Here is a 20,322-nt window from a genome sequence, read left to right as displayed (position 1 = left end):
TCTACTACTTAGCTAGCCAGATTGTTGAGAATGGAGTGTGCGCCATACTATCTGAAAGAGGTAATATGGCTGCCCAAACTAGAGGTGAAAAAGCGCTCGAAGATGCTGGCATTGGGGTGGGAGATATGGCAAAGGACTTGCCAGGCCATGGAGAACCAAACCCTGTGTTCTCCACAAGTACTGCTGGTAGTATTGACTGGAGGGGACAGTCAACTAATGAAAACGATTAGGAGATACTGGGAACCGGTGGCAATTGTAACAATAGGAGACATATGGCAAGAAGGAGAGATTAATGCATTTGAGATGTTGATGGAGGAGACAGGGTTGCATGCTGGGCAAAATATGGCATATAACAGATTGGTGCAGCGAATCAGAGAGATATGGTTGGAAATAACACTGGGAGAGCCACCTGACGCTACCATAGAAATCATATATGATGTAGCAGAAGGAGGACACGAGATAGCCAGACTATATGAACTACTGATGTCCAAGGTGGGGAAGGAAGTGGCACAACTAAGATATGACTGGGAAGAAGAGGCGGGGGTACCCATTAGTGACAAGATGTGGGGGAGGGCCCAAGGATACCATAAGAAAGTATCCAGGAATGCAAGGCTACAACAAATCCAGCTATATATAACCCACAGAGCATACATGACACCCCAAAGGTTAGCCAAATTTAAAAACGCAAAAAGACAGGTATGCCCCAAATGTTGTGAAGAAAACATGGGGATGATGCAAATGTTTTGGGCATGCCCCGTAATTGGGAAATTCTGGGAAGAAGTAGCCCGGTGGTTAAAGTAGAAAGGGATAAGGATAGATTTTGAATCAGTGTGGGCATGCTTGATAGGGGGATTCCCAAGGCCACGCCAATTGACACATGTAAGTAAATTGAAAGACTTGACTTACATACTTGCCAAGCGTAGAATTGCCATGGGTTGAAAGGCATGTAACAGACCTAGGATAGAAGTCTGGAAGGCAGACCTACAGAAATGGATTGAAGCTGAAACAGCAGTCTGGCAAGAAGCGGCTAATAGAGGTGGAGAAGAAGAGGCAGAAACGCTGATAGCATGGAAACACTTAGTAGCCACATTATACGGATCATCCCAGAATGGGTCGAGCTACCAAGAATCTAGCGAGGACATGAGAAACGGAACTCCGGCAGAAGAAGAAGTTGTGAATCGCGAAGTGGAGTAGGCTTGAACGGGGGGGGTTAAGGGGAAGCAGTAGACAGAATATGACATACACAATGATTTTTTTTAAAAGTGTTATTATGAATACTGCAAGTTTGGTTGTAAGTTGTTTTTGTTGATAAAATTAATAAAATTGTTTTTTTTTAAAAAAAGGTGAAGAACTAGGACCTTGAAGCGAGGTCACGTGGAAAAAATATTAGAATGGTGGTGATTCCAGAATCAGTACCATCGCAGAACATGGAACTGTTTTTGGAGGACTTTAGACAAGAGGTGCTGGCGGACCACCTCACTCTCATCCCAATTCCTAGTTGAAAGAGCTCATTGTGTTTCTCCCCAGATACCCAAATTGGTCAGAACCCATGCGCTGTGATTGCATGCCTTTTAAATTACATGGACCGTGACATGGTTCTACAAAGGGCCCGGAAACTGCTAGACCTTCAAAATAAGGAAGCAAAAATCTCTTCCTACCCTGATTTCACTCCTTCGGTACAGAGGGCTCATCTCTCCTTAACAGCAAAACCGTTTTGCTCCACGAGCGAGGCCCACAGTATGCTATGCTATATCCCTCTGTGCTGAGTGATTTACAATAAGACACACCTTTCTTTTCAGACCTGGCTGAAGTACAGGACTTCTTGGAGTCTCTGCCTAAGGGGTGATGCCCTTTATAGTATAAAGACTCCTGTGTCTAGGCAGTCGACAAGTGGCTAATGTTCCTCTTATCTGTTTGTTTGTCTTGCTAATGGTTGGTGGCTTTTGGTCATTTTGGACTAATTACTCTGCAGTATGGTTATCTGTGTGGTTATCCATGTTGGATTATAATAGGCCTTAACTGCCAGGCTATTATGCAAGTCTATGTAAAAAGGACGAGCATACTCGACCTTGGCACTTAAGGGGTTAAGGACTATTTAATTTTTATGATATTGGCCAGTGCAGCTACAGTCAAGTATGTAACACTGCAGTCCATTTGCTGTGGTAACATGTTGTTCCTCATTGCCAGGTCGCTGAGTTCGACGTGCTAGGTTGTTGCCCTTGCTGATGTGGTGGGGGAAGATATTTTGGGGTGGATTTTTCACTGCAGGTTGGGGTTTGGCAGTGTGGGTGGTGGAGGTTCTTGACTTCTGTGGGAAGGTTGGGATTTAATTCAAAACTGGTTCACGTCTGGTCTTACTGTAGTGTTGGTTACGGGATCTGAGTCCGATAGAGCATATGCCTGCCGGGGTGTTTCATCTACTCCTGGGTTTGGTGGTGCTACACATTGTTATCTCTTTCAATTATTTCCCCCTGTTTTAGAGTATGGCAATCTGTAGCATTCTGAGTTGGAATGTGAGGGTGTTGAAAAGATCCTAGGAAGGTGGTGAATTACTGTGAGAGACACAGGGCCAAAATTGTGCTCGGAAACCCATTTGGTAGGAGCTTCCAATGAGTTGATGGCCGAAGCTTGGGGGGCAGACCTATATTATCCTTTGTTCTCAACCTAAACCCAGGGAGTGATTATTTTGATTCATAAATGTTTGGAATTCCGGGTCCTAGACCGGTACATTGATCCGGGTAGATTTGTTTTGGCTTCGGGGATCTTGGCTCATAAACAGGTAACAATCCTTAACATTTATGGACCTAATGTGGATGGCCCCAACTTTTATGAGGCCTATGATGCAGCCCGTATGTTCACACTGATCTTATTTGGGCTGGGGACTTTAATGTTGCGTCTGACACAATTAGGGATAGATCTGGTGGCGTCCCTAGGCCTACTACGCACTCTGCTCGTATGGCTCTTTGTTGTATGGATGAATTGGAGCTGGTTGATATGTGTCGTACATTGAATCGTAATGGTAGGGAATATTCATACTACGTAACAGTTCATGATATGCAATCTTGCATCGACTATGCTCTCGCAGGATCGGCATTAGTATGTGTTTTATGTTTATGTTCATTGAGTTTATATAGCGCTTTACTCCAGAGCTCTTTACAGTATAACAACAAGGTACATTAATAAAAGAAGCATTTTTAAAAACATGAGACAAACCAATGGAACAGTATGCAGAACAATTTACTCAAAAGGAGGGGAAGTTGGGGGGGAGAGGAGGTAGATGAAGGGGGTTTCAAAGTCAGATTTGAGTTCAGGGGGAGTGGGAGGAAGGGGAGGAGGAAAGGGGGGTGGGGCCCCGGGTGACCAGGGATTAGTACATATGACCAGGGATTGTAAAATTCACCCGTGGACACTTTGTAACCATTCTCTGATTCAATGGATGATTTGCGTACATCCTGGTGTTGTAGTGCTATCATTTTGGCATGTCAAGTCCCTGGTCCTGCAGGACGTGGCATTCCGTGCTGCGGTTGGTGAGATTGTGTCAACGTTATTTACCAATAACATAAGTTCTGTTCCCAGCATGGTTGTGGTTTGGGAAAATGTTCAAGTATTTACTGGGGCATTGTATAGGCCTCGAATGCGGGTTTGTTAGGACCATCAGACGGCAATTGGGAGACTTGGAGGTTAAACTGAAACATTTAGAACTCCACTTGGGCTGCCCACAAGGAATCGCAGTTCTTGCTTCACTTAAGCCCACGTTGGATGAATTTCAAGCTACTGCTGATAGGGAGGCTAAGTATACGGCACCACCTGCTCTGGCTCGGAGATTTGGTGAGACAGGGCAGGCCAGGTCGAAATCCAGCACCGATGCTTTGGTGTGAGGGGGGCTCCTCTGATATTGCAGCAATAAGGGTGACTAGTGGGCAGGTTGTGCTGGACCCTGACCAAATACTGGAGACCCTCCGGGAATACTATCATTGCTTGTATGCAGCTAGAGAACATTATTTACTAGGTGTACTGTCTGGGTACTTGGAGGAATCGTTGATGGCAGTATTAGATTGCGACGCCTGTGAGACGCTGGCTGCACCTGTCACCCTGGAGGAGATATTTGTTGCTATTAAAGCGCCAAGTTCCTCTAAGGCCCCTGGTTCAGATTGCATAACTGCTGAATTTTATAAGGAATTTGGGCTTGCAGTGTCCAAATACATGCTGCAGGTTTTGCAAGATTCATTGCAGTTAGGGACTCTGCCTCCTGCACAGTTTGAGGTGGTTGTGTGATTTATATTGAAACCCAAAAAAGACCAGTTTGAGTGTGCATCTTACTGCCCGATCTCGTTATTGAACCAAGATAGGAAAATATTTGCTAACCTCCTGGCAGACCAACTATTGCCCCACTTCTCCAAAAGTATTCATCCGGATCAGTCCGGCTTTATGCCCGGGAGGCCCACTTCACTTAATGTGAGGCATTTGTTTGTAATTATTGCCCCCATTGATCATGCGGTACAGGCGGTAGCTGCCCTTTTAGATGGCCAAAAGGCATTCGATTCTGTGGCCTTATTTTTTTCAAGCAGTCAGGCTGCTTTATGTAGGGGCCAGCTTTCGTAGGAGTTAGGGCCCTTTCACCCTGGGTCGAGGGACACGACAAGGGTGCCTTTTGTCACTGTTGCTTTTTGCGATTGTGATAGAGCCTCTGGCCAGACATCTTCACAGGTGTTGCCTCAATCGAGTCCTGTCAATGGGAGTGACGCTGAGCTAGTTTTGCTCTATGCGGATGACATTGTTTTATACTTAAAAGATCCTGTAATTAACCTGGCCCAGCTGACGTGGGAGGTAGACCCCTTTGGTGATGTGTTGGGGATAAGGATCTACTGGGCTAAAGCGTATTTCTGCTGAACGAAAGTATGAAACCAACTCCTGATATGGGTTTGTACAGTTAGGAACAATCTTCAGTGCAGTATCTTAGAATTAGGGTCAGTAGAGACCATCTCTCCCTTTTGCTTGATAACCACTGCACATATCTTCAAACACTCCATGGTAAGATTAGCCGCTGGTGTACCCTTCCTCTTTCGGCCTTGGGTCATATTGCCATCGCTAAAAAGGGTGATTCTGCCGAAATGATTGTACTATTTTCAGAATATACCATACTGGCCGGGGGTGGGATTCTTTATCGAGATCAAATCACTACTGGTGAAGCTGACTTGTCTTGTAAGGCTCCCCGGTTGGGTTGGGAGACTCTGGAGCCCCCGATATGGAGCTATATTATTTCACCTTGCACGTTCAATTCATCACCTACTGGATGCCATGCTCTATTTACTCACTGCACGTACGGATCGATAGAGACTCAGTTCACCCTCTTTCCCTTCAGGGATGCCTTGTATCTCTTCAGATATCAGACAAATGCTGTTTTGATCCAGTGGCTTGCGCTGTCCATGCCTGGCGTAGGCTGTTGCGCCGCATGTCTGTGTAATTTCCTTACGCACCGGGACTTTCGGCCTGGAGGATTGGGACTTTTAAACATTCCTCTGATGAGACCATTGTGACATAGAAGGTGAGACTGAGTATTCGATTAATGTATGACTTGTACCCGGAGTGACATTTGTTACGCAAGAACAATTTGTTGGTAAAACAGGGGTAGGTTTTGGTCATTTATGTCAATATTGTGGAGTCTGGGCGGCTTTTCCTGTGTGGTTCCTGGTCTTCCCTCTGGAACCGTCGACTACAGCTCTCCCGCAGATCCTCCTCATTAATGCGGTTGGCAGTAGTAACATGGTCTCCTCTATATACTGTATGGCTCAACAGGAGGCACCAAGGACAGTTCTATTGCCTAGAGGCAAATGGGAGGAGGATGTGGCAGCGAAGTAAGTGATAAACAATGGGACCACTTATGTCAGATTACACGCACGTGTGCTAGCAGCACTAGCTTTAAGCTGATCCAATTTACAACTTTGCACTGGGCACATCGTGACCCTCCTCGGCACCAGCTTTTTGAATCTAGGATGGATGGCACGTCTCCTCTGTGTCGCATGCATGCTGCACATTTTATACATATGATTTGGTCCTGTCCTGTGATTCTTTTGTTTTGGGACTGCGTGGTGACAATGGCTATACTGTGCTGCATGAACTGTTGTGTTGCATGTGTGGATGGTTACCTGGTCTGCCTAAGAGCTATAGGAAACGTCTTTTGCTTGGCATGATTGTATCACACAGATGTATTTTACTGAAATGGACAAGCGTTACACCTCCTACCTACAAAGCCTGGGTGGTAGTAATGACATCGTGCTGTGATATTGAACGTGATTGTTATGCCATGATTACAGTGACCGCTAGACCCTGAGATGTTTGGGCGCCTTTCTTCTTGCCCAGGATTGTGATGCACTACCTGATGTGGTTGGAACCCAGATTGTTAATGTAGAGTGTAATTGGTGTGATTCCTCTGCTATGAAATTGTCACACCTGAAGAAGACTTTGCAGAGAAGGTTCTGTCTGCCAAAAGTAAATGTGTGGCATGATTTGTTGGCTGAAAGCCTGGTGCATTGCTACTCTACATTCTCTGTATGTCAATACTATTTGCGTATCTCCCGTATTGTTAAATGCACTATACGATGTGCTTGTAAACCTAATAAATAATGTGTTTATAAAAAAAGAAAAAGAATATATTGAGGTGGATCAGAACCATACACAAAGGAGAATAGTGGAACGTATAAACAATAGTGGGATTCATGTCACTGTGTGAGCAGCTCTAGCTATGCTCCTCTCAAGTAAAGAAGGATTCCTGTGCTTTGAGGGTTTCCTCGTTCTTCCTCTCCGCAAAGACCTGTGCATTTTTACAAGCCCTATCAGAGCCCCATAAGGCATTGGAAGCCCCCACCAGCCAATATTAGAAAGTTTCAGTCGGTTTGCTGGTTGGTTTTCTTGTTCCGGCATTTTGAAACCCAGTTCAGTGTCATATTGCTTCCCAGAGCGAGGTGGGCCTAAACCAAAGTTTATTATGATTGATTGATATTTTATTTCTATCGCGCTCGTGCACAAGTGTTTCAGAGCGCGAAAAGTTTGGGGACAGTGGATCAGACTGACAGCCAGTCAGTACAGAATCCAATATAGATTCCATAATGGGGTTCTGCATGTTTAATTATACAGTTTGAAGCAATGTTTTCCTTTTTCGGCCGCACAGTTTTCCTGTCAAGTGCTTATTGACTAATTCCTCCCTTCATTGTTAATAAAATGCACATTTACTACTTTGTCATGCTGGTACATTTTCTTTTCATGGCATAATGTAAATACAGAGTTCTAGCTGTATTTGGCATATCATTCGCCAACCTAGCTCGCTCTCTCTCTCTCTCTCTCTCTCTCTCTCACTCTCTCTCTCTCTCTCTCTCTCTCTCTCTCTCTCTCTGTTTCTATCCCCATTTTTTCTCTTTCCGTGCACTCTGTCAATCTCTGCCTCTCTCTTCCCCTCTCTCTCTATCTCACTCTTATGTTTTTGGTGGTGTTGGGCGTGTTTTAAAGCCACCCCAGCTGTTGTTGACAGCAGTGCAATGAGAACAGAAACACAAAGCCCTCGATGAGGAAAGAGGGTGCCCTGTTCGTTCAAGTTAAACATAGAATTAGAACAGAAATGGCATATGCATCCCCCGAGATGGGGACCCGCCTGTTATTTGGAGGCTGCCCCCATGCATTTCCTGCAGCAATGTCACCATCACCCAGTGGCACATTGTCCATACAGGGGCTGTCACGGGAGATGTGTATAGGCTCTGCTAAGGTTTCTGGGGTTCTGATGGACCAATTACAAGGGTCCAGAAGTCCAGGCTGTAGGCTTTACTGCTGTGTATGTTATTTTCTATTTTTGTTCGTTATTCGTGTTTGTGCACACTGTAATAGTTGGCTTAGTGGTCAAGCCCCGACAACTCACAAGAACTCTTGAGCACATCTCAAGGCCATCACACATCCATAACTCGATTTTTTTAAATAATACCAACACCACATTGTGCTGCTAGCTGACAGGATATGTGAATTGGCCAACAGGGACAGTTCTTGATTCTTTTCATGGCCTCTTTTGGGCTATACCCATACCACTATACATCCATCCTAGCAATCACCATCACTCATCCTTATGTTATCTTTCCCTTTTTGTTGTGACCTATGTCTGTCTGTTTTGTTTCCAGACTTTCTCCCTTTTTGAAATATCATATGCACCTTTTCCCCATTCACAGTCCGATTTGCACCTTGGGCATGGATCACAGTTTTCCCAAACGGACATGGCTTCCGGACTTTAAGACAACTACAGTGGTTAGGTGTGCAGTATAAAAGACAGTTAAATAACTTAACAAAACATTTTAAAAAAACTGATCATTGGTTTTAACCTGTTTATGAGCCTTTGCAAGAAAAGACATTCTGAGAGACAAAATGGTGAGAATTCAGAGCAAAAGGAGATAGTTTGAAAAAAGGAAATTATTTAATTATGCTAGCATTGTAAACTGACTATTTTTAAAAATGTACAAATCTCATTTATAATAGTCACTTCGAGTATATAATGTAGTCCTAATCAGAACAGTACATGTTTTTTACTGAGCAAAGCACATTATTGAAACATAGAATAACCAAATAAATGATAGGTTACCACTCCAACTGGCACACTCCAGTTGTACTCTTTTGAAATGCCGCCTGACAAAGGAGAAGGGAACACATAACATCAATGAAGGCTCCTGGCTGGCTGGTATGACTTCAAAGTGCATTTTAAGAACATAAGAATGACTGCAGATATTTATATTTGACAAAAATATCTGATAAAAGGATTGTATGCTTAAATCACTAAGTACATAGTGCACAATGGGCTTGGCTCTCATTCCATTTTTCACAACAATCACCCTACCATTAGCATACTTGCAACTCTGAACTATATATAGTTATTCAGACAGCACTGGGATCTGGATGTGAGGATGAATGGCCTGAGACACCTGACTCTCCATTGGGGTCCAATGGCTATCCTTGGTCTAATTTCCAGCCATGATGTTTCCTCTCCACAAAAAAGGAAGCTCCGTAAAACTTGAGGTGTGCACACCCACTCACAATACACAGACATCATTAGAGAATTCATATAGTATTGATGAAAACTTCAAGTTAAACTTAAAGTTTGTTGTTCTATACTTTTCCTGGTTGGAACTATAGCTAAACAAAAAATAATGTGATCAAACAGATTTTTCTGCTTTTTATTGGACTGTCGTAAACTAATAATAGACAACTTTAACAAATAAAATGAGCCTTGGTCAGCCCTCCGTTTTGCTGCCTATAGTAGATGTGGCAAGTGGAGGCTTGGGATAATCCAGAACGTAATGATTTCTGCACACTTACACTTTGATGCGATCCTTCATAGTGGTGACAGCAGCCCCCTGGTATTTTCTCCTAGGTGATCTACATTCAATTCCTGGACACTTAATTTTGTGAAAAATCCTGAATCTAATTTATTTGACTTGTACTTGTTTGGCTAATATGTATTGATGATTACCTGCTTATGTATTTGTTTTCTTTTATATGTTTGGATAGGTTTAAAATGTTATGGTTTTACTTCAGTGTTCGGAACCCAGTTCTTTATTGGAAATAAAAATCCACTACTTTAAGTTGGGCTGTTTCTCAGTGGGAGCACTAAATGAGTGGGGCTGGAGAGTTTAGAAGGAATGACACATCTTAACAAAGGCTGTGACATCCTTCACAGAAAAGTACAAATGTTCTAGAGCCTGGGGAATGTTACTCTGTGCTGCCAGCAATGAGTGTGTTCCAGGAATTGAATATTGGAGAAGAAGGTTCACTGTGTTCCTTGTGTTTGTTCAATGCAGGTTGTTTACTTCTAATACGTTTGATGCTATTGGCGACGATGCCTTTACCGGCCTTCCCCATCTAGAATATTTGTAAGTACTAATGGTTCATGCTGGGAAGAGGTAAAGAGCAGTTTCCATGAACACTGTCAAACTAATGATGTATTTTATTAATTGCAGATTTATAGAGAACAACAAGATCAAATCTCTTTCAAGAAATGCTTTCCGGGGACTAAAAACTTTGATTCATCTGTAAGTACAGCCATGTTTGTTTGTTTATTTATTTGTAATGCGCGCCTAACCCAAGGGTAGCAGGGCGCAAAAGCAACAAGAGGATTGTAGAGCTTAGGTTACATTTGGCGAAATGGATGGAGCCCATATATGGTTACAGTACTGGACACATCTGCATCATTGAAAACAGTTACGTTAAAACAAATTTACAGACAGTGCAATGTACAGAATTTCCAAGGTATAGCTGAGCATGTAGGGTAATGGATGATAAAAGCAAGTATGTTAGTTGTCATGTTCTTTAATCCAGTGGATAAGGTTGGATCTAAATTGGGTATAAGGAAGGTCTTCCCTTAGGGGTGGCAGCAGAGAGTTCCAATGTTGTGCAGCTTTAACGGGAAAGCTACTACCGCCCGGTCGTGGTGCGTTTGAATCTCGGCACCAAAAGGAGTTTAGAATTGACCTTTCTGGAGGGGCGGCAAGAGGTTTGTCTAGTAAATCTCTTTGTCAGGTAAAGAGGGGCAGAGTGGTGGAGACATTTATGGATCAAAGAGACAGATTTAAGGAAGATCTTGTCTGTTGTGGAGAGCCAGTTGACAGATCTTCTAATATCTGAAATGTGGGCTTTCTTTGGGAGACTGAGGGCTGCTCTTAAGGCATTATTCTGCAAGATTTGAATCTTGTTTATGATGTATTTGTTACTGCCTACGTATAGGCCATTACAATAGTCCAACTTGGACAGGATCAAAGCTCTAGCTAGGGTAATGCAATTATTGGAAGAGAGGAAAGGTTTGGCAGCTCTGATGAGTTTGCAAGTTTAGGATGTGGCGGAGGCCATAGCGTTTATTTGTCTTTTGAAAGTAAGTGTGGAGCCCAGGGTTTAACCTCCTTAGCCACGGCAATGGTATTATTATCAATTTCAAATGCAGAGTAATTCTGGCCAAGTTTGTACAGGTTAGCTGTTGTGCCCAGGATGAGGAGTTCTGTTTTTATCATCATTCAGGCATAGACCGTGGGAGACCATCCATGGTTGGATGATGAGGTACACCCTGTTTACAAAGGCCAAATCCTTGTCATAATCCCCCGTCAGCGGGATGAGGATCTGGGTATCATCGGCATAGTTTGTGTAGGTGATAAGCAGACCGTCAAGATCATCGAAAAGGGGCTTTGTAAAGATGTTGTATAGAGTGGGCGAGACACAAGAGCCCTGTGGCACACTGCAAGTTATAGGTATTGGGTCTGCAGCAGCTAACGGGCAGAAGACTTGCATTGTTCTGTTATTGAGAAAAGGCTGGATCCAATCGATTGCTTCTTGGGAGAAATGGGCTGCCGTCTCTAGGTGCTTGCAGAGGATCTCATGGTCGACCACATCGAAAGCTACTGAGAGATCAAGGAGTAGCAGTAGTGCCGTCTTGCCTTCGTCTCTCAACTCATCAATTTGTGCCTTATGGTCTACAAGCGCAGTCTCAGTACCATGTTGAGGTCTGAAGCCAGACTGTCGGACTCCTCGGAGGTTGTTGTAATCGAGGTAATGTTGGATTTGTAGGTATGCTATTTTATCAAGGATTTTAAGTAGGAATGGTACTGTGGTGATAGGGCGGTAATTGGTAGGGATGCAAGGATCTAGATTTTGTTTTTTGAGGAGTGGGAGGACCCAGGATTGTTTCAAGTTATTAGGTATGGTGCCTGAGGTGAAGGATGCATTTATAAGTTTGGTAATGAAAGGGGAAGGTTCACGAGCTGCATCTTTTATAAGTTGCGCTGGGCATAAGTCACCATGGCAGTTTGAAGGCTTAAGAGTAAGGATGACTTTTTCAACCTCTATAGTGGATACTTTGCGAAAGTTGAAATGGGGGCTGGCTACATAAGGTGGAGCGAAAATAGGTAACAGTGCTGTAGTATTAGTGTTGTTAGATTTTGAGGTGGTAAGAAGAGTGTCTTTTTTTATTATTGATCTTAGTTTGTAGGGTTGAGATTTTATTGGCTAGAGCGTTTTGTATGCCCGTGCACCAATTTTTGACCTTGAGGCAGGAGTCTGGAATTTGGATAGGGGATTCTACCTCTTTCAGAATAGCAAAAATCTCTTTGGTGTTAGATTTAGCTTGGGAGATGCAGAGGTTGTAGGATGTTTGTTTAACAAGGATAATTTCTTTTTTATAGAGGGTAGCTTGTTTGCTCAAGTTATTCTTATTAGTCTCGGATGGGTCTTGTCTCCATATTTTTTCGCAGCAACGTTTCTCTTGTCTAATTACGTTTAGGTGTGGAGTGAACCATGTATTCACATGTTTACGAGGTTTGCTCTTTCTCATTTTTAGTGGTGCTATGTCATCAAGGGTTGATAACATCACTTTGTTGTACATATCTACCATAGTAAGGGGATCAGTATGGTCTGGGATAGAGTTGAGAGTGGGTAATATCAAAGGGAGGAGGTTTTCTTTGGTAATGTTTCTTTTATTTCTAGTGGGGACCGCTGGTGCTATACTGAGGGTAAGCAGCGTAGCTGATGCCTCTAGTGAGATTGTAATCAAATGGTGGTTGAACCAGGGCTGGGGCATGATGGAGGTGACCGTGATTGGGCAGTTGTGCTCGCCAATCAAGTCGGGGGTTCTGCCTTTGGTATGGGTGGAAGCTGTAATCTTTTGGGTAAAACCTAGTTCCTCTAAGGAGTTGTTGATTAAGGTTGCATTAGGGTCTAGGGGGTCGCTGAAGCCAAGGTTGAAATCACCTAGTATGATACTTTGAGAGAAGTTTTTAAGCCATAATCTTATTTTGTTAGATATCTAATGCTGAAGGGGTGAGGGTGTTAAACCACTTAAGAACGCACAGCCAAGGGTGAATATTAGTTTTCTGAAATGAAAAAATACACTGTATTTCTTTCTCAATAGGCAATGGTTCCCCACTTAATTGGGTAAATATTCATTTGCATGTTCAATTAGAGTGTTTACTCTTATAAAAATGATGCTTGTTGCAGCAAAGTTATTGATGCTGCTTAGGAATTGTGTGCTTGGCTTGCATATGTTACGGGGAAGACAATCTTCATTAAACAGAAACTATGCATCCAAAGCAGATCTATGTAGCCACAAGAGCATCTGCACATGCCAAATTCATGACACAAATGCCTGAACCATTTTGTTACTAGTAATCCTCAAGTATGGAGCCGAACCACTGACAAGAAAACATACTTCATACGTTGACCCTACACTCCATCCACTTCTTGAGTTACCACAGGAAGTCCTCCTCTGATCTTCCACACAATTGGTTGGTACCCTGACAAACCTGCCTCTTTCTCTTGGCACAACATTACGCTCTGAAAATGCAAATCAGCATTGTCCACCATGTTATTGCCATACTTTTAAAAATTGCATTCACAATGCGCTGTTGCGAAGGTTGGCTTATGACTGCCTGAACACTCATAAACTCCTCAAACACATGGGTCTGCATCTGTCATGGATTGGGTCCCAGGTGAACTAATGACCTTCGAACCAACGGATCAGCCATAGAGGAATAAAACACCACTCTACTGGCCAACCAATTGGGCAAAAGGGTAACAGGATCAAAGACGCCCGCCACATAACCTCCGCAGCTGAAAGGGAAAAGGGCAGGCATCAGATACAAGCCTGCAGGTGCTGTCCCTGAGCCCTTCCCCCTAAATAACAAAGGGTACCTGTAGTCTCCAGATGTGTGCAGGAAAGGAGGGGAGTCAGAGACAGGACACTACCCAAGCAGTTCTAGGGCTCAATGGCTAGGGATAGGGGGAGATCTTGCCCGTGCGGCACAAAGACACAAAAGGCTAGGGAAAGGGGGAGAAGGAAGGTAACCAGGTTACAGTACTTGAAGTTCAAAGCAGAATCCTTAAGTAGGAGAACAAATCCAGGGGTTTACCAAGTCAATGTCCAAAATCTATTAAAAAAAAACAGGTTACGAACCAGTAGTCACGTAGTCTAGATCCTTCAATATGCAAAACAGAGGGGAAATCCAAAGAGCAGAGTCCATGCAGAGTTGGCAAGATCCAAAAAGCCAAAAAGAAAACCAAACCGAGGCAAAAGATGTCACTCGCAGAAGAAAACAGCAGAGATGCGCGGGAGCCAGAAGACGCTGTGTCTTTAGCTCTTCCAGCATCATGGCGTGGTTCACGTGCATGCATGGTGTTTTGTCACAGTTAAATGTCTGGGAATGAAGATGTGGCTGAAACTTTCCCACCCACGTAGGTCTCTTATAAAAAAAAAAGCATTACTTTGCTTATAAGCCTTACTATCTCTCCAAAGCGCTGTTGGCCAGTCGGCCTCAGCAGGAAAGGTGTGAGTTCAGAGAATATTTTGCTGTGTGCCGACAGGGGCAGAACGCCCTGTATTTTACAGTGTTGTGGGGTGGGGTGTCGAAGAGTGAGAGGCATAGAGAAAGCCGTAGGGTCTTGCCTCATCTACTATGGTGGAAAGGAGGAGTGATAGAGGGACATGGCCTAACATATGGTGTAATCCGATACTATCCAAGATGTGAGTCGAATGTCAAATTTTGTGGCCTGTGATTGGCCCTGCTCCTAACTTATCAGTCGTTCTGAGGAACCTTGCTATCCAGTAGTGTCTCTATCACTGCAGGGAAGTGTGACCCAAGCATTAAGAAATGAGAGTTAAAGGAATAATGCGCTCAAAAATATTATTGTCCCAACAGATGGGCAATAATGAAAAACATGCATTAAACATAATTTTAATGAAAGTTCCTATGTAAACTTTTGAGCAAACGAGGCTCAAAGCGTTTACATGGGATCATCCATTTTGCCATTTCAGGCAGCTTCATCAGTTCATGTTAAGCTCTGCCCTTGCGGCACTAAACAAGCTGCAAAAGCCCCCTACTGGGACCTTTTGCTTACTGCAGCCAGAGCAGAGCTGTACATGAGATTGGGAAGCTGCCTTCACTTTCATTTTACGTATTCGGTGCTCCTCAAGCCCAGGGAAGCACAGAAAATGTAAGGCAAAAAGCAAAGGCGCAACAATTATAAATACAACAATGTTGTATTTCTGACTGCAGTGGCTGTCGCTTTGAGTCACCTGGGCTCAAAGTGAAAGCTGCCGCAGTCAGAAACACAACGTTGTTGTATTTCTAAATGCTGCGGTTTTCTTTCTATGCTTCACGGGCTCTGGGAAACGTTGAAAGAAAACCGCAGCATTTTTAACCCGGGGGAGTCCAGGAGACTCAAAGTCAAAGCTGCTGCAGTCAGAAATACAACGTTGTTATATTTTTAAATGCTGTTTTCTTTCTACGTTTCTAGGGCTCCGGGAAACGTAGAAAGAAAACTGCAGCATATTTAAATACAACAACGTTGTATTTATGTTTGCTGTGGCTTCAGCTTTGACTCTCCTGGGCTCTCCCGACCTGGGTCGTGGGAGCCCAGGAGACTCAAAGCTGAAGCCGCAGCAAACACAAATACAACGTTATAAATGCTGCGGTTTTCTTTCTAAGTTTGAAAAAAAACTGTAGCATTTATTTTGCAGTGCTTTTAAAAAAGGACATTTAAAACACTTACCAGATTGTGTTAATCTCTGCTCTCTGGCAATAATGAAGCAAAAGCCACCTGCTGGTAGCTTTTGTTCATTACAGCTGGCTGGCTTTTGCTTCATTGCTTCATTAGTGCCGCAAGAGCAGAAATTAACACAAGCACAGGAGGCTCATCCATTTCACAAAATGGATGCCTCCTAGTGCTTTAAATCTGTGACTTTGAGCCTCATTTTCTCAAGAGTTTACTTTCTTAATTAATATTTTTGATGATGGGCCATCCTTTGAGCCAATGACATTTTTGATGGCACTATTCCTTTAAGTGCTCCGCCTGTGATGTCCAACAGCCCAGCATTTGGTTCCCAGATGTGCAGACTGTTCCAATGGCACAACTGTGATCAGCCCAGTCCTTTGCCCTTTTTGCAATGTGCGAATCATGTGCTGGGCAAAGGGGCAATGAGTGTCAGGTGATTACTGATGAAGCAGCGGGTGCAGGTACACCACATTGCAGACAGTAGTGATCACATGGATGAGGTCTGCAGGGATAGCAGGCCTCCCTTAACCTAGGATTTGCATTCACAATGCAACTTTCTTGGCAACTCCCGTCCAAACGGGCATGGGTCACAGCGCATACAAAGGAGCTGTATTGTGAATAGGACTTCGGGGTGTAGATAGTGGTCTTGAGGAGCCGCTGCTGCTAGATGCTGTTCCATGCATAGCAGAAGTAGTCATGCAGAGACAGCTTCCCCTCAGAGGCGTGTCACCTCTTTCTTTGGTCAGACAGCTGCCATTTAATGCTATGAGAGGGCTTGGGCAGCAGGAAATTGATGCATTTCAATTTTCAATGCAAACTGCCAGGAAGGAGCAACGCGTCATTTCTATTTGAAATAGATTGCCATACGTGTGACACTGAATGGCTGTTGCAAATCGCAATGCCCACATTGTTCACAGCAACCTCGCCTTTTGCATTTGCAAAGCCTGGCACTTTCAGCAGCACTGGCTTTGCAAAAGTAACATTGTTTCATACATCTGGCCCTTATTTTCTGGGAATCAAATATTTTCTGACGTCGTTTGCTTTTAATAAGCATGATGTGTTGATGAAAATACAGAGAAGTGAATAATATGGCATCACATTTACAAAACCACGTTCCTTATTTATTTATTTTTTTGATTTTCAAGTTTTGAACATGGTTCAATAAAAAAGCCAACTATTTTTGTTCATGTTTGTCCTCGGCTGATTCAGCTGTGCCTAGTGGTGTACTGTGTATTCATCTGCCCTAATTCCGAATTTAGCTTTGCCCAGTGGCTGCATTGTGCTTAATATGTCTTGCTGTCCTTTATTTCTCCATCTCTTCTGCTTGCATCCCCACCCCTGTTTTCTCCCCTTGTGTCCCCACCCCTTCCATTCTTCCTTCATTCCTAAGCCTCCATCTCTCCTCTTCCCCCCTTCCACATCCCTATGGTGCTCTCTGTTTCTCCTATCTTCTCCAACTGTTTCTCTATCGACTAGCCTTCCCTTCTCACTAAGTCTGGTAGGAAGAAGTTCAAAATGGATATCCCGGTCTCCAACCCAGGCCTCCCCATTGCCGTCACCTACACCAGCGCTTCCTTCAGACAGACCCTCACCAACATCCTCATTGTCGTTCCTTCGCCAGACCTATGAACTCCTCATATGGTCTCTGTGCTCTCTCCTTACTCCTCCTCTCCCATTAATGGTGGCACCCTTCCTCTCCTCTAAGGTCATCATAAATGTTTACCTCAGTGGTATTGTCTTGGTCCAAGGACCTCAGGCCAACCTCCTCCTCTTTCCACTGTCCTCTTCTGCTGTCCCTTCTCTACCTTCTTCGGCTCCCTTGCCTCTTCCCTCTGCCACTACTTTGGTGCCTTCCTCCTCGGCTACCTTGCCCTCCCCTCCTACCTTCACTGCCCTCCCTTGTGCTCCTTTTACACCTCTGCAGGGAGTACCTGATTTGTTCCCCTCCCCGGAAGTCTTTCAAGAATGGCAACCTTCTCCATCTCGCCACTCTGAACTCTCGCTCAGCTGTCAAACACTCCTCTGACATCTGCCGTCTCCTTGAAGAACTCGACCTCGATGTCCTTGGTCTCACGGAAAATTGGTTCATGGCCAGCTCTGTCACGAGCTTTAACACTCTACTTCCTGATGGCTACAAGGTCCTCTCAGCGCCCAGATCCAACCGTTCCGGTGGGGGTGTAGCCTTGATCTTCCTGGAGTGGAGTCCTTCCTCTATCATTCCTATGCAGGCCTACTCTTCCTTTGAATGCCTGGTCTGTACGCTTTCTCCCTCTCCTGCCCACTTTCTCACCGTTGCTAATATCTACCGGCCACCTGGTCTGATCACCTCCTTCCTCTCTGAGTGGGCTGACCTCTCTTCCTCCCTCCTGGCCTCAACCACTCAACTCCTCCTCCTTGGAGACTTCAACATCCATCTGGATGCTTCATGTCCCCCCACAGGACTCACCCGTGACCTTTGCGACTCCCTCTCTCTCTCCAGTCTTCTCTGTGGCCCAATCACTCTGACGGGCAGACCCTTGATATTTGATCTCCTCAGACCTCTCCCTCTCTAACTCTCTCACCACTCCTCTCTCTTGGAATGACCACTTTCTCCTCTCCTCTCATCTCTCTCTCTCTCTACCCCTCAGGCCAACCCTACCCCCACACTGCGACCCACCCTCTCAGGCATTCGACCCAAGAAGCATGTGTCAGCTGAGGCTTTCACTGCATCCTTCTCTCCCCATCCTGCACCTCTGTCTGACGTACATCCTGTCACAGCCCTTTCCACGCTCCACTCTGCTATCTCTAATACCCTCGATGTACTTGCATCTGTTATAAGGATCCGCATGAAGCCAAAAATCAAGTGCAACTCTTGGTACAACTTTAACCTCATCACCCTTAAACGCAAGTGTAGGGTGGCTGAGAGGAAATGGTTGGCATCTTGTATACCCTCTGACAAACTGGCCTGTCGCCTGCGCCAAAGACAATACCGATTCTCTGTCCTCACCAAGAAGAGAGCTCACATCCAAGCCTGCGTTTCTGCGACATCTAACAACTCAGCCGAACTCTTTAAAAACTGCAAGGAGCTGCCAATCCTGCTGCAATCTCTACCTCTCCTGTCCCCTCCCAGCCCTCTGTATGGCGCTGGCTTCTCAATTCATCTCTAAAACTCAGGACATCCTGTGCACCCTTGCTGCATCTCCTGCTTCTCCCCACAAGCTCTCATCTCCCTCCGACCCCCCTGCAGCCTCCCTTCCTCCCTTCTCTGCCTTTCCTCCTTTCTCCCCTGATGAGGTATCTAGACAAGTCCGATCTATGAAAACCTCATCTAAACAAGTTCTTCCCTGTTCTTCCAAAACCATCAAGGACCACATCGACACCCTTGCCCCAGCCTTGGCTGACTTCTGCAACCACTCCTTCACCTCCGGTACCTTCTCCTCCCCCTTGAAGCATTCTCCTGTGCACCCACTTCTCAAGAAGCCCTCAACCGACCCCTCCCTTCTGCCCAATTATCACCCAATCTCTATTACTCCTTTCCTGGGCAAACTCCTGGAAAAACTGGCCATCTCCCAGCTTAATCTTCACACTGAATCTGTTGGCTGTCTCCATCGCCATCAATCTGGTTTCAGAGCAGCCAGAAGCACGCAAACTGATCTCCTGAACATCCATGAAGACCTGCTCTCTAACCTGGATTCTAATCTCCCCTCTGTCCTCGTCCTAGTCGATCTCTCCTCTGCCTTTGACACAGTTAACCATGACATCCTGCTCAACCGGCTCCGTGATAAGCTGGGTATCACTGACCAGGCTCTGCCTGGTTAGCCTCTTTCCTCTTGGATCGACCCTCCCAGGTCCAACTTGGGTCCTTCCTCTCTTCTATCTCTCTCTCATCCTGCAGTGTTCCCCAGGGGTCTAACCTCTCTCCCTGGTTGTTCAACCAATACCTGGCACCTCTCGCCCACCGCATTGCTGCTTTCTGCCCCAGCTTCCAATGCTATGGGGGTGACATTGAGCTCTTTTTCAGGCTCCCCACTGCTGCCTCTGCTCCTTCTCTCATCCCGGATTGTCTCTCTGCAATCCAAGAGTGGTGCTCCGCTAATGATCTCTGCCTGAATGCCAGCAAGACAGAGATCCTCCTCATTGGCACACCAGCACCCTTCTTTCCCCTCACTCTCTGGCCGGCCTCCCTTGGCCCTCCCTCTGCTCCCACCTGCGAGGCTAAGAACTGCTGTGTTAGCTTTGACTCCACACTCTCCTTCTCTCCTCACATCTCTGACATCTGTAAGAAGTCAAACTACCAACTGCACCTCTTCAGGGGTATTCTCACTCTCCTCTCCTTCCCCCAGAAGCTCACTGTCTCTGGAACCCTGGTTCTCTATAGGCTTGACTATTGTAATAGCCTCTTTTTAAATCTGCCTGTTTCTACGCTATGCCCTCTGCAACTCATCCAGAACAGGACTGCAAGACTTGCCTGTGGCCTCAAACCCACGGATCGTATCTCTCCAGCACTGAAATCTCTCCATTGGCTCCCATCGGCTGCAAGAATCAAATTCAAGACCATTTGCATTGTCCTCAAGGCCTTCTGGGGCCTGGGACCAAAATATCTCCAGATTTCTCTTCTGAAGTATCTTCCTACTCGAGCCCTTCGCTCCTCCACCTCCCAATCCTTGAGCATCAGGTGTTTTCCCAAGAAACTAGCTGGAGGCAGACCTCTCTCTTCTGCGGACTCCTCCCTCTGGAACAGCCTCGCTGCCTCTCTGAAACCTGAGCAGATCCATCTCCGGTTCC

The 20,322-nt window shown here is 45.1% G+C and overlaps 1 protein-coding gene across 2 annotated transcripts in view; it reads left to right on the top strand.

Moving 5' to 3' along the window:
- The window catches only part of LGI1 (leucine rich glioma inactivated 1), a 216,881-nt gene that overhangs the window by 98,246 nt on the left and 98,313 nt on the right, over window positions 1–20,322 (top strand). For both annotated transcript variants that reach the window (XM_069611347.1, XM_069611348.1), the window contains 2 exons: window positions 9,828–9,899; window positions 9,987–10,058. In XM_069611347.1, the coding sequence (XP_069467448.1) occupies window positions 9,828–9,899; window positions 9,987–10,058 (144 nt within the window). The remainder of the gene's footprint in view (window positions 1–9,827; window positions 9,900–9,986; window positions 10,059–20,322) is intronic.

This window comes from Ambystoma mexicanum, chromosome 8 (genome assembly GCF_040938575.1).
Source record: "Ambystoma mexicanum isolate Mex_15411 chromosome 8, UKY_AmexF1_1, whole genome shotgun sequence".
NCBI classification, from domain to species: domain Eukaryota; kingdom Metazoa; phylum Chordata; class Amphibia; order Caudata; family Ambystomatidae; genus Ambystoma; species Ambystoma mexicanum.
The sequence above is the reverse complement of the archived record's forward strand: the minus strand, read 5'-3'. Positions and strand labels throughout refer to the sequence as shown.